The sequence below is a fragment of the Citrus clementina genome, unplaced genomic scaffold (assembly GCF_000493195.1).
Source record: "Citrus clementina cultivar Clemenules unplaced genomic scaffold, Citrus_clementina_v1.0 scaffold_8, whole genome shotgun sequence".
Classification (NCBI taxonomy): Eukaryota; Viridiplantae; Streptophyta; class Magnoliopsida; order Sapindales; family Rutaceae; genus Citrus; species Citrus x clementina.
In genome coordinates this window covers 24,372,502-24,386,277 of record NW_006262022.1, presented here as the reverse complement: position 1 = coordinate 24,386,277, position 13,776 = coordinate 24,372,502, and the positions used below count along the sequence as shown (strand labels likewise).

Genomic DNA, 13,776 nt, shown 5'->3' with positions numbered 1-13,776 from the left:
GGTGAAGTATGATTAGTATTTTGCATAAACAAACAACTACAGTCATTATTATTGTTTGAGCCACAAATGCCATCGATGACGTCAAAATCAGAGAGGGAGGGAGTTATTCGCGAGAACAACTAGTCGAATAAGTGTCATGTCGTTGCTCCTTCATCGCTCTGCTTGTCCACTAAAAATCTAGAGGCTCAGAACGCTTCCGTTTCACCGTAGGCAGGCTATTCAAAATCAATGCCATAGGTGGCGGCAAATATATAACAGCAACAACAACTGAATAACTGAAAATCAAGAAGAAGAAGAAGAATAAACGACAAGTTAGTTCATCGCTAACTTGTTATCGTGAATTCTCCAGTTCCAAACACTCTCTTTGCCCCGAAACTCAATCCTTCGCGCTCCCAAACCCGCATCACACCTCCGTTTTCTCTTCGCAAGGTTCGAGCAGCAGCGGCGGCGGCGTTCGAATGAGAGGATTTCAGATTTGTCTCTGGAGGAGGAGGAGTTGCCGGCGGGACTAAATAGGGAGGCGAACGATTGTTTTTATCACTAGTTGTTGCTTAATTTTAAAACCACAGTAGCTAAAGAACGAACGATTGTTTTTATCACCACGCAATTACACTCAACGACTATGATTTCATTTCATTTCATTTCGCAGCAACTTAGGATTAAAAGTCACGACACCCCGATACTAGCTGGCTAATTAATTGATCCGAGTAACGATAAACGTGCAACAGACACAGTTTTGTAACCAAGTGTCAAAACAACATCGTTTTGAGGAATTTGATTTTGCCACTTGTTCGCATGCTTATCATTTTTCTAATTAATTTTTATTGGTTAAAAGTGCAGGTGGAGGTCGAATTCTTGATGAAACTGTTCGAAAAATCCATAAAGTCGGAGCTAGAGGGTTTCATAAGGTAGATATAGACCATCGTTCCATAATTTCTTTTTCAGTATATTATAACAGTTGTGCTTTATCTTAATTTTAAAAACATCGAAAGTGTTCGATAAATTCTCGGCTTTACTTTAGTTTTTTTTTTTTCATTCCTCGGCAGCTTTAAAATAATATGGGACCTAAATTGTTTGTTTTGTTTTGGAAATTATGTTTCTGTTTCTCAAAATAGACATGTCAACTCTATATACTGTATTTATATCCCTAACATGTTTTCATTCCCTTGATGACCAAATTGAGAACAAGAAGCATCTGCAAATAGTTCTATGCTTGTTTGACTTTGAGTAGTCGTATTATATATTGGCCTGACGTAGCTCTTGCAGTTGCAGGTTATTACTTTCTATGAGAAGGTTCTCACAAGTAAATGGATTCTGTTGCACATGCTTCTGGTTTATTTATATAACTTCTCTAGTTGTCTACTAGATTTTCTGGTATATTGAGTTATTATTATTTACAAAGACTAAAACAATACGTTTCAGCACCAAAATTAAAAATGATTGCCACAACTAATTAAGAAACTATATGGACTTCTTAAATAATTTAGTTTAGCAAACTACTAATTATTGGAATTTTCTGTCTGGATGTTGAGTTCATGTACCTTATAGATGTATCTTTTCCTTTAACAGCGAAGGTATTCGAATATCTATGATTGGGGATTCATCGAGACTCCCAAGGACTCTCCAGGAACTTGTACGTGATGCAGAGGATAGAACAAAAAATAACTCAAATTTCCAACTCATTGTGGCAGTTAGCTACAGCGGCAAATATGATGTTGTACAGGCTTGCAAAAGTATTGCACAGAAAGTGAAGGACGATGTTATTCGACTGGACGACATCGATGAAAGCCTGATTGAGCAAGAACTAGAAACCAGCTGTACTGATTACCCATTCCCGGACCTATTGATTAGAACCAGTGGTGAACTAAGAGTTAGTAACTTCTTACTCTGGCAGTTGGCATACACCAGAGTTTTTCTTCGTACAGACACTTTGGCCTGATTTTGGCAAAGCTGAGTTTGTAGAGGCATTAACTTCATTTCAGCAAAGGAAGAGGCGCTATGGTAGACAAGATTCATAAGCTGGCAATTGCCTGTGTTCTTTATTAGATATTAGGCTGCAGCTCTAAAGCCTAAGAATCAAGAATAGCTATAAAAGCCGGCACCAGATCAACATCATGGTGTTGGGTTTAAACTAATATAGTAGTAAAAAGTCTAGTCAAAGTATTGCAGCTTGGTAATATAAAATAAAAGCATTGCTCCCTTCATATCTTCATAATTCCAGAGCAATATCCATCCACAGCCCGTTTCATTAACAGGTAATAGAATCATATGTCAATGGAAGTTTGAAATGTTTCTCAAGAAAAATATATGCTATAAATGCTTGGCTAATATTGCTTCACTTGGTGCTCATTTTTGCAGGGGCAAGAATACAAGTATCGCACATGGTTTTAGTACTAATGGTAAGCAAACTTCCATGTACAGGTTCAATGAAACTTTAAGCCCTATCTTCATTCCTTCTGTAACTCGATGTTGATAGTATTTCGGGTCATAGAAGGGTTGCCGGTCAATAAAAGTAAGCACTAATTTAATTCAAATCTCAGTATTTACTTTAAACTGAATTTAGTAAAACAAGTTGGTAGTACTTTTGTAGATTCTCTTTGTCTGTCTTTCTCCTTATCTGGTGCCTTTGATGATCAAATTATAATAGTGTTCAAATCACTTGGCCACCAAACGTCAAATTTCTCCACTCTTATTAGACTATATAAAGTGGATAATGATGACAGCTCTTAAAAGCCGACTTCTCTTGTTCACAAATTGGAAATGATTAAAAACACTCCATTCCTTTTAACAGGTAATTAGCGTTGACCATATCCATTTGATTCTTATTATTTACATTAAGAACAGAGAGCCCATGCTTGCTTGTTTCCATATTTATTCTTTAACGGATATGTTTATTGAGTTTCTCGGAATCTAGAGTTTTTATTCTAATAACTATAATCTTATGTTTATAAAGGAGAGATAAATTGTCTCGATTCAAGTGAAAAGTCATGCATATGTTATATAAGTTGTAATACGAACTTCCCTTATAGCAATACTTCTTATTAATATAGGCCCTCCTTAATATAATCTTTGAAATAGCAAAAGTGAGAGAGAACCATTCTTAATTTTATATTATTTTTGGTTCAGAGTGCAATATGCATACTACCTTAATGCTGCGTTTATTTTTTAGATTGGAGTGGGAATCCTGAGGAGTGGGAATCTTTGGATTAGGAGTGTGGAGTGGGAGTGAGAGTAGGGTGTTTACTTAGACTAAATGAAAGTATGAATTGTCAATCAGAATTCTAATTATTTGTTTACTTTGTCTTGGATTGGGAGTAAATTATTTTAAATTACAATTTTATCCTTATGTACAGAATTATAATTTGTAATTAAAAAATTCATAAAAATATATTTGGAAAATAAAATAAATATTTTATTATATTTATAAATTAATAATAATTACTAATATTCTTAATTATGTAAATCATAATTTTTTATTAATTTAAATTTAAATTATGTGAATAAAAATTATTAATAATAGCAACACAAATGAAATATTATTATTGATAATATAGTACAAAATTAATATTTTTTTAGAATAAAATATTTATTATTATTAATTAAATAATTAATTAATATTTATTAAAATTAATGTTTAATATTATTAATTTAAATATGATATAATTATTATTTTTAATAAATATGATATCATTTATTTTATTAAATATTATTTATTTATTTTATTAAATATGATTTATTTATTTATTTTTATAAGGATAAAATAGGACCACTCCCCACTCTAAAATTGGGTGAGACCCATAAATTTCTACTCCCACTCCCCTCTTTTTTAAGGTAAGTAAACACTAAAATGAAAGAAATTCACACTCCACACTCCCACTCCAAAAAATGAGTAATGATACAGCCACAAACTCTTGTACAAACTTATTTTGTACAAACTGATGTGGCATGATAAGATTGGTTGAATTAAACATCACTTGGCCCACATGATTTGTTTTTATTAATTTATATTTCCATTCAACCAATGAATTAATGCCACGTCAGTTTGTACAAAATAAATTTGTACAAGAGTTTGTGGCTGTATCATTACTCCCAAAAAATAAACACTACATAAAAAGACCCTCAGATGGACTATCTTATTTGTTCATATATGCGTGTGTGAGAGAGAGAAAGAGAGTGTGTGTATGTTTGACTAGGACGCATATCTTATCCAATTCCTATCTTATTCATTCCAGTTGTATAATAATCGTTTAATTAGCGGCAGTCTGGATGATAGGACGGCTGTTTACAATTCCGCCGTTGTTTATTAAATAAATGGGAAAAACTGAGGCCGCGCCAACGGGTATTTGCCCTTTCTCCATAAACCGCTTTCCACTGCCCTTGATTTGATTATCAGCCTATAGTCGCCACGTCACACACATCACCGCAGCCTGCAGGTACCTGCTACGCTACCGTTTCTTCCAGAAATTTAAGGATGCTTCTGTGAAATTCCATTTCTGTCCCTATACCATCTAAACAATTAAATTGTAATAAAAATAGGTCATTTTCGTCGCCTACGTGTTCTCGACAACCACTTTCTAGGTCTAGAGTTTGTCACCTAAATTCTCACTAATGAATTCAAGGATTCAAGTCTTTTAATATGTATCAGGTTGATCTAAAATGTATTGAAATATTAAAAATATTATGGATAATATATTCGTGACTGAGTTATAGATATCTATTTTAATTTCATTCTTCATAATATTTATGCTTACTATAGTTAAATTGTTTGAGTTTTATTCATATACTATATTTCCGTAGTTTCTATATTTGTCGTTGGGATACTCTGTGACTAATTGTTTACCTAATTTGTTTCTTTCAATAAATGATTTTTATCTATTAGAAATAAACCATATCTTGTCAATAGCAAATATCTGCATGAAAAATTTTGAGATCTTCCAAAATATCACTCATAAATAACATTGAACTTATAATTCTTTTATTTTTATTCTTAATAAATTTTCGGTATCATTAAAATATAAAGACCCAGATACCCACAGCGAAGTCATGCTTTCTGAATGTTTTTAATAAAGGTCAATGCTTCAGTTATAAGACTTGTGATTTATTTATTTATATTATTTAATTTACATGAATTTTTATTCTATAGATGAATTTGACTTATGACTCGCACATAATTGGTTTGTTCATTAAAGGGCAAGTACGTAATTGCACACCTACTTTTTCTTCTGCTAATAAGAAGTTTCAACGATTCATAACAGACAGTGTTTTAAGGTTAGAGCCTGAAACTGTACTGGCTTGTCTCCGAAGTCGGATTCTATCAATCAAGATTTCTTTTTGAAAAAATCAAAAAGTCACAAATTTTTTTCTTAGTTATAAATTTTCTATTGGAATTTCTGTTTGGTTGATGGGAATTAGTTTCCGGGAAAATACCCGGCCATGGGAAAATCGTCTTTCAAGGATTCACTGAAAGCGCTCGAAGCTGATATTCAGCACGCCAACACACTGTAACTCTCTCAATTCCTGGATTTTTTTTTTTATTATCGATCAAATTTTAAATTTTTATTTTCTAAATACTTTTTTTTTTGTTTATTTAGGTGTCTTTATATTTGTTAATTAATCACGATATCATTTTGCTCTTCAAACATGTGCGGTTTAGATTTTTTTTTTCTTCACTTGCGACATTATTATTCAAGTAAAAATCGCAACTTTTGTTCTTGTAAAATTTGGTTCTTTGAATGTTTTTGACGCATAAAAAGTATTAATTGTATTCATGTTTAAAATTTAATCTTTTAGTTGAAACTTTGCATTAAAGGTACAATCTCGGTTGATTTTCACCTTTGTTAAACAGTTTTTAGTATTTGGAGTTATTGGTTTTGTATATTTGCTAATTGAGGATTGTGCTTTTTGTTTCTCTTGTTATTCGCAGGGCATTAGATTACCCGAGGGAGACGGATGGAGCTCGTCTTCAAATGAGACTGTCATACAGTCCTGCTGCTCAATTTTTCCTTTTTCTTGTTCAGTGGACTGATTGTCATCTTGCCGGTGCCCTTGGTTTGCTTCGAGTTCTTATTTATATGGTATGGTAATTAATCAATACATGCCTGTGTTGATCATTTCAGTTTGTCATTTTTTGCCTGCAAAATTATAACTTCAGTGACTTTGATTATAGACCTATGCCGACGGCAAGACCACTATGTCTGTTCATGAAAGGAAAGCAAGCATCCGAGAATTTTACGGTGAGTGTGATTTGGAGAAGCTAAAAATATTTTAAATTGTGGGCCATTTCTTTATGTTGGTGTAACCCTTTTGCTTATAGTTAGCCTGTAAACCTAACTGATATTGCTTTTAACAGGGGTGATATTTCCTTCTTTGTTGCAACTTCAAAGGGGTATCACTGATCTGGAAGATCGGAAACAGAAGGATCTGTGTACTCTCAGATACAGAAAGAAGGATGAATTGGAAAGGGGGAAGAGCTCTGAAATTGACTTAGAAAGAGAAGAGGAGTGCGGGATTTGCTTGGAGATGAACAGCAGGGTTGTATTGCCTAATTGCAGCCATTCTTTGTGCTTGAAGTGTTATCGGGACTGGTATGTTTTCTTTTTGTTTGTGAACACTCTTTCCTATTATATTTTATGATGACATATAAGCATTTCATTTCATTAATCACCTTCTGTAGTGATTCATGGGCCACGGGCCCTAGGATTTTTGTATGATTCCTTTATATCCATTTTTGCTGAGTGCATTTTTCTTGCACTAGGAAAATTTCGACTGTCAAACAAGTGCCACCTGATCATGTTGTTGGCATTTTACTTCTTCCTTGTTAGTTGTTATTTGATTTTGAATTTCTTTTATTGATTTCATTTTCTGGTGCACATTGTATGATTTCTTTATATCCATTTTTTATGAGTGCATTTTTCTTGGACTAATAAAAATACTGTCAAACAAGTGCCATCTGATCATGTTGTTGGCATATGACTTTTTCCTTGTTAGTTGTTATCCGATACCAAAACCCTCAGCTTTCTTTTTGTTGATTTCATTTTCTGGTGCACATGAATCACTGTTCCCAGTGCGCATGTATCTCCATACGTGGTGCATTGACATGCTTTTTCATGCACATGCTACTTGGGGCACACACGTGTTCATGTATTGGAAGCACTATTTATCTAGATTACTAGAAATTCACAAAAGATGCTTACAGGAGTAAGAGTTCTATCCTGCTTAACATTTGCATTTTGTTCAACTTGATGATGTAGTATTTGGTCTTAATTTCAGGCATGGGCGGTCCCAGTCATGTCCTTTTTGCCGGGATAGTCTTAGAAGGGTCGACTCCAGTGATCTATGGATCTACACAGATAAGTGTGATGTTGTTGATTTATCCACAATTTTGAGAGAAAACTGTAAGAGGCTTTTCCTTTACATTGATAAGTTACCGCTTATCATTCCAGATTCTGTAATTGTCCCCTATGATTCTCATGTTAGGTGAGTACTTATATTTACGGGACTTTTGGATCTTACTGTATATGATGAACTTTCTGACTATTTATGTACATGCTTTCTATGAAACTCCCAATTGTACATTAATTATTATTATTATTATTATTGGGTGAGCATTGCCTTAATACAGCTATTTTCTTTGGTTACGACTTAGACCAAATAGTGTTGTTGTTGTTGATTCTTGAATATGTGGTTTTTATTTATTTTTATTTTTTCCCGCTTCAAGTAGTGTTATAGTGAAAACTTTTGACTCTTAACACAAGATAGAAGCACTAATCAAATCAAATTTGATCCCCTTTTAAAAGTTCGACATAAAAATAGACGATTAGAAATGTTTTATATTATATACAATTGATACTATCCGAGAAAAGAAACAAAGCCATCTGGCAAATGTATCTTAACCAGTAACTATGAAGCAGCGGCAATCTAGTCATGATTGTTCTCTTGCATGCGCTTGTAATCAGCATAAAAGCGAGGATAATTTTCTACTCGATGCGCAAACATAAGCATATCCACTGTCGCTCGAGATATCTAGCCCTGTAATTTCTTCATCTTCTAGAATCCTCAGCATCTTCAGCTTATGAAGGGCATGAAACAGACTAACAGAGGTCCCATTGTCTCACGTACCCAACCGACAATCACAGAAAGCTCAGTCACCTGGGATCCAATGAAACCCGAACCACCATGCAATCGGGTTCCCTCTAATGGGTCATCAAAGTTCAGTTTGATCGCCGGAATGTTGAGCCCAATCAAGACCCAAGGTGCGAAATACCGGCAAACCATTGCAGCCCATGGCTCAACTACTGAGAGCCCGATGCGATTGCGACAACCCCTCCATGCACCCCATTTCAGACATCTAAGGTATTCCAATAGCCCACGAGTAATCATTTGAGCCGGCTAACGTAGTCATGACAGGAGTCCTTCCCACAGCAGTCCAGTTACCTTGATCAGTTGTATTAGGGTAGGGTGCAAGAATTTTGTCAATTGAGCCAGGATTGAACCCAAACCAACCAATCCATTATAGGACTGTCCCAAGGACAACTAGTGTTGCATTATGCCCACGCATTGGAGCGGGTTCGCCGAATGCATGAAAACGGCCATGACCCCCAAAGCCCAACAACCCCTCCAACTAAACACACGACACTTGTACTTAAAAATGATCGACGTTGAATGGTACTTTTGGGTGGGGTTACTTGTTCGTATTTGTGTACTTGACACTTGGCTAGTTGTGCATTCTAATTCAGAGACTTGAAGAACCAAACGGATAGAGTTATAACTTGGATGCTACAAACTTAGCTTGTTAACTTGTCTAGGCTCCGTAGGCAGCCAAAAAATAGGGACAAGTTCTATCAAATGGACCGTAGCAGCCTAATGCTAATATATACACAAGGCATCCATGGCCACAACATTGCAAAGTATGCCATGCATGCATGTGTCTTGTTGGCTATGTGATAAATCAAATTAGTCTGGACATTGTCATTACATGCATGGTTTTGATAATGAGTTGAGACTCTTCTACGTCACAAAACTAACTGTGAAATCCTTTGAAAAAAGAAAAATGAAATGTAACTTGAAGACAGGAAATTCAGGCTATCCTTTCGCTGCAAGGAAGCTCCATTAGATGTTAGTTTGTTTTCAAGACCCTGTACTTTGGGGCAAGGGTAAGGCTTCCCTTTACCCTCTAGTTTTTTTTTGGGCACAATTCCAGGCTCGATAACTCACCTAAATAGATAGAAGAGAAAATCTTTAGTGAGACAATTTCACCACATCATCGGGTAATGAATCACGGGTCGCTGACGATGTTTGAAACAAGCAAAGTTGATTGCTTAATCATACAGCATTAAGAGATTACATTAATGCCCCTGCATGCTCCTTATCTTCCATCATTCTGAACAACCAAGGAGACAAAAGCCTTTGATGGTTGGTCAAAATCTACGTCGTCATGTCACAAAATGACTTGTCTATTCACATACAAATAGGGTGTCTTGTTTTCTTTCATCTAAAATTTAAAAAATACAAAAGCCACATGATTTTCATCCCACCTTAAAGCAACAAGAAATGGGGAAGACAAGAAAGCGAATATATCCAACACTTCCAAATTAAGATATTACTGATGATATGATGCCATGCAATTCATCTGCCTAAATGTTTCATGGCAACAACTTGGGTGCCAAGTGGATGTTGCCGTCGACCTACAATAAATACATATACAGACAACAGCATTTGTGCTTAAATTTCTAATTACAAATGGTAGTCGTGGAAGGTGTCAATACGCCTTTGCATAGCTGCCATAATCTCCTCCTGCAGTTCGGCTTGTGAGGGAAGGTCTCATAGTCACAATTGCAGATTCATTGGCTCCAGCTCTTATAGCAGCCTTTCCAGCTTCAAGAAATCTCTTGACTGCATCCTCTGCATATCTGTTGGCTTCACCCGCTGTCATATTTTTGCCCATATCCGGGTAAGTATTCAGGACATAATCACCAACTAGCTGGGCTGCAAGCTGGATCAGTTCAACTTGGAACTCTGAGAGTTCCTTGTCTTCCCTAGGTCCCCATGGTCTAAGAGACCTTGTCACCTCAGGTAGAGTAACTGTGTAAAAGTTTCAGGGTTAATTTGTATCATAGACGCAATGAGATGAACTAAAACTCCATTGGTGAAAGTTATCCAAATGAACCTCATACTGCAACCTTAGGTTTGGAAAAACACCATAAATTCACTAGCAGAAAATCCATATCACTATGAGCCTAAGTACTACATGGGTCCCAGCTAAGGGATTATATAAGAGAAACAATCACACAGTGCTTGGAACAAGGCCATTCATATCATGTATATATATTCACCATGAGGGCCTCTGTTAACGAAAGACAAAAACCACAAAGAAAACACAAATCAAGTTTTATGATCAAGGGGTTTCATTCCAACCTGGACAGTCATCACGTGGAGTTTTACGGAGTTGAAGGAACTTCTCAAAAGTGCCAGCCCATGCATCCCTCTTTGTCAAAAAGTTGGATTTTAGGTTGAAAAGCTTCTTCACAGTTGCAGGTATAGATGAATGTTCAAATTCTGAATGTGGAGTTGGTCCATTTGGTCCATGGATCACTGCACAAAACTCAAAATAGTTAATCAGAGATCAAAGGACAATAAACATATTTTAAATCCAGAGGTCCAGGTTAACAATATAGGCCTGTAAAAGTTACTGTCTGGTTTTCATTGTTCACGATCAACAACTAGTATAAAGATGCATTAAAACCCCACAGTTCCATTAACAAGAGTATGAAAAACAGAATTTTAAGTTTCATTATTCATGTCCAGAGTTCAAAACGTAAGCTGTTAAATGGTTGCTTTGATCAGTCACTGAAGAAATAATATCAACTAGTCGTCAAATCGAGATTTCAACTACTCATGTACAGTTTACAAGATTTGCACAACAGACAGAGAAATTGCAGTAGTTTAGGACTAGGCTCCTTTATATTTAATCATATTCTTGTACCAAAAGTGCAGCAATAAAGTAGCCTTCACCAATTGATTTTGTTTGTTTTAAGGTATTACTTGCTGCCAAACCATCAGCGGAACCTATTTTAAGATCTCTGGAAAAAGAGCTTAAGTTGAGGTTTCTTCTCCTTACAACGACATCACCAACTACATCTGCAGCAGCCAGATACAGAAGGCTGCTTACCTATCAAACAAGGCCTACAGATATTTTCTCAATCTCTCACAAATACAAACCAACCATAGTGTTAGAAGCTAATTCCAAATTGACAAAATTAGCAAACACACAGAGGATACATGATACACAAATAAGATCAAAATCTAACTAAATATAACCGTAGGAAACTTCATATAACAACCTGCAGAAAATCTCCAGCCACATGGCAAAATGACGTAGGGAAACAAAACTCAACCAACCCAAATAAAAAACCAAAAATCTAACCCTATGCCACAAATATCAAATACCGTTTATATTTATAGATAAACAGAAAACAGGAAATTATCCAACTAAACCCTAACTTTTGCTCCAGATCAATCAAAGCACAATCCTAAAGTTAACTAAACATCATATACAAAATAGAATCAACAATCCATACACCAAAAGCAAATAACTATATAAATTTCAAACTTAAATAATGAGCAACATTTAAACTCAAATAACTCCAATGCTACAGCCCATCATAGACAATATAAAAATCAATAGTACTAAACTTACAAACCGAGGATACAAAAATAAAATGGGGAGAAACTACCTTCGCTTGTCAAGTTTTTTTTTATAATAGTGATCACAGATTCTTCATACTGGTCACAAATTACAATTACAAACTTATGCCTTAACTTGACCGGATGATGCAAAATCTGAGATCATAATTGTCGGAAGATGGAAGTGTGTCACATATGACATGGCACTACCACAGTTACTAGTTAGCCATGTGTCTACAGAGCAAATTGATTTTGTACAAATTTGCACGTATGTAAACATCAGTTTTTGGCATAAAAATGAGAAATTATTTTAAAAAAACAACAAATCGTTAGTCATGCACAGAACAAACAGAAATAAGCAAAAACATAACGACTTACCAGTGCCCTTGTCGATCCACGGCGAAATCAACAAAGTCGGGACCCGAACGCCCAATCGGTCAAACCGAAAGAAAAACGGGTCAGGCCCAATAACCCCATCGGGGCTGGGCACGTGAGAAACGGGGGTCGGCACGTGATCAAAAAAGCCGCCATGCTCATCGTACGTAATCAGGAAAGCCATTTCGTTCCACTGCGGGCTACTCCTTAGGGTCTCGTACACCTCCTTCACGAACCTCTGCCCTGCCGCCACGTCATGCGACGGATGATCGTCGTTCGCCGGAAATAACGAGATGTCGAAGTACCGCTGCTCAATCACCGCATAGTTCGGCAACTTGCCGAGCCTCGCGTGCCTCTTGAACTTCAACCCGTAGCTGTGGAATTTAGTCAAGTGCTTCAACTTTCGCAAAGATTTGAAAAACAAAGTGGCGGGGATATTTTGGTAATAAATACCGAAGGTGAGGCCATTTTCGTCAACAGAATCAAAAATCGTTTTTTGAGGGAATCCGTGGATTAGATCTTTCTTCACATTGCTCTGGCAGCCGTGCGACGTGGCGGAGTGAACGTAGAACCGGTTCGGCTGAGTCGACGACGGAACGGAAGCGAACCACCGGTCGAAGACGGCGAACTCGTTAGCCAACTCAGTGTAAATCGGTATAACCTCAGGTTTGAACCCGCTCATGACGGTTCTCGCCATGTCGGGGTCCATACTCATCGCTTGCTGGACAAAACCGTTCATCATTGGAGCAGAGTTGGGGGAGATGACATTCGACCCGAAGATTTGTTCGTGGATCGCTTGAAAGGAATGGCCCGGGTCGGAGTCAACGAAAATTGCGTCGTCAGAAACGAAGACTTTGGGAGACTTAGGGTCGGAAATGTTGACTGAGTTTGACTCCTTGCCGGTAAGGCCGTCGATGTCGGGTCGGGTTGACTTAAGCCAGCCGAGGATGTGATCAAAGGAGCGGTTTTCCATGATGAGGACTACTACGGTTTTGATCGGGCCTTGGATTTTGCGGTGGCTTTTGTGCAAATTGTCAAAGTCGAGGGGCTGGGATGAAATTATGAGGTAGAGGAACAAAATAATGGCGAGGGGTATTCCTCCTCGTCGACGGTAGCTCGCCATCACCGGCAGCTGAGAAAATCCGATGATTAAAGGAATGGAGTTGCTTGAGAGTTTAGTAAAAGTAGGAAACATGAAGAATCCGTCTACTCGTGTGGGCTCTGCAAATAATAGGCTTTGGAGAAAGAAACGTATGTATACTTTTCAGTTTTGTGTGGGGAAGAAAGAATTTGGGTGGGAGCGTTCAACCAGTTATCTGACACGTGGCCGACGCTTAAGCAATCATTCGGCAATCAATCCGTTATGGAACCTTCTTGGAGCGGTCATTAAGATAATTTATCCAAAAAAAATTATGATTTTTAAGGACAAAATACGATTTAACGTCGCTTTAGAACAAATATAAGCTACAATTTAACGTCGTTTTAATACTAGCTTTTAATCGTTTTCCTCGTTAAAATTGTAAGTATACGTGATTCATCTACATTCTACTTCTGATACGACAAATTAAAATTGTAAGCATACGTGATTCATCTACATTCTAATTCTGATACGTTCTTTGTCGTGAACTCTTATGAGAGTACAAAATGTAGCTTTTGGTTCTTTATGCGACAACTTAATAATTTTAATCTAGCATAGTTTGACTTATATAAGAAGCATCC

At 36.6% G+C, this 13,776-nt stretch overlaps 3 protein-coding genes across 3 annotated transcripts; 2 read left to right on the top strand and 1 right to left on the bottom strand.

The window, feature by feature from the left end:
- The first annotated feature begins 40 nt into the window (after positions 1 to 40).
- On the top strand, positions 41 to 2,532 carry LOC18033879 (dehydrodolichyl diphosphate synthase 2). Its single transcript, XM_006424993.2, is given in 4 exon segments — positions 41 to 908; positions 1,570 to 1,906; positions 1,908 to 2,255; positions 2,359 to 2,532. Coding segments are annotated over 3 exon segments (561 nt in total). The 5' UTR covers positions 41 to 795; the 3' UTR covers positions 2,019 to 2,255; positions 2,359 to 2,532.
- Positions 2,533 to 4,960: 2,428 nt separating this feature from the next.
- LOC18033802 lies at positions 4,961 to 7,560 on the top strand. The gene is made up of 5 exons (XM_006424992.2): positions 4,961 to 5,501; positions 5,924 to 6,074; positions 6,167 to 6,233; positions 6,350 to 6,584; positions 7,270 to 7,560. The coding sequence occupies exons 1-5, from the start codon at positions 5,434 to 5,436 to the stop codon at positions 7,478 to 7,480; spliced, it is 732 nt and encodes a 243-aa protein (XP_006425055.1). The 5' UTR covers positions 4,961 to 5,433; the 3' UTR covers positions 7,481 to 7,560.
- A 2,011-nt stretch (positions 7,561 to 9,571) lies between these two features.
- On the bottom strand, positions 9,572 to 13,433 carry LOC18034944 (non-specific phospholipase C1). Its single transcript, XM_006424991.2, has 3 exons — positions 12,061 to 13,433; positions 10,414 to 10,590; positions 9,572 to 10,080 (listed from the first exon to the last, which is right to left on the bottom strand). The coding sequence occupies exons 1-3, from the start codon at positions 13,250 to 13,252 to the stop codon at positions 9,758 to 9,760; spliced, it is 1,692 nt and encodes a 563-aa protein (XP_006425054.1). The 5' UTR covers positions 13,253 to 13,433; the 3' UTR covers positions 9,572 to 9,757.
- Positions 13,434 to 13,776: the final 343 nt, after the last annotated feature.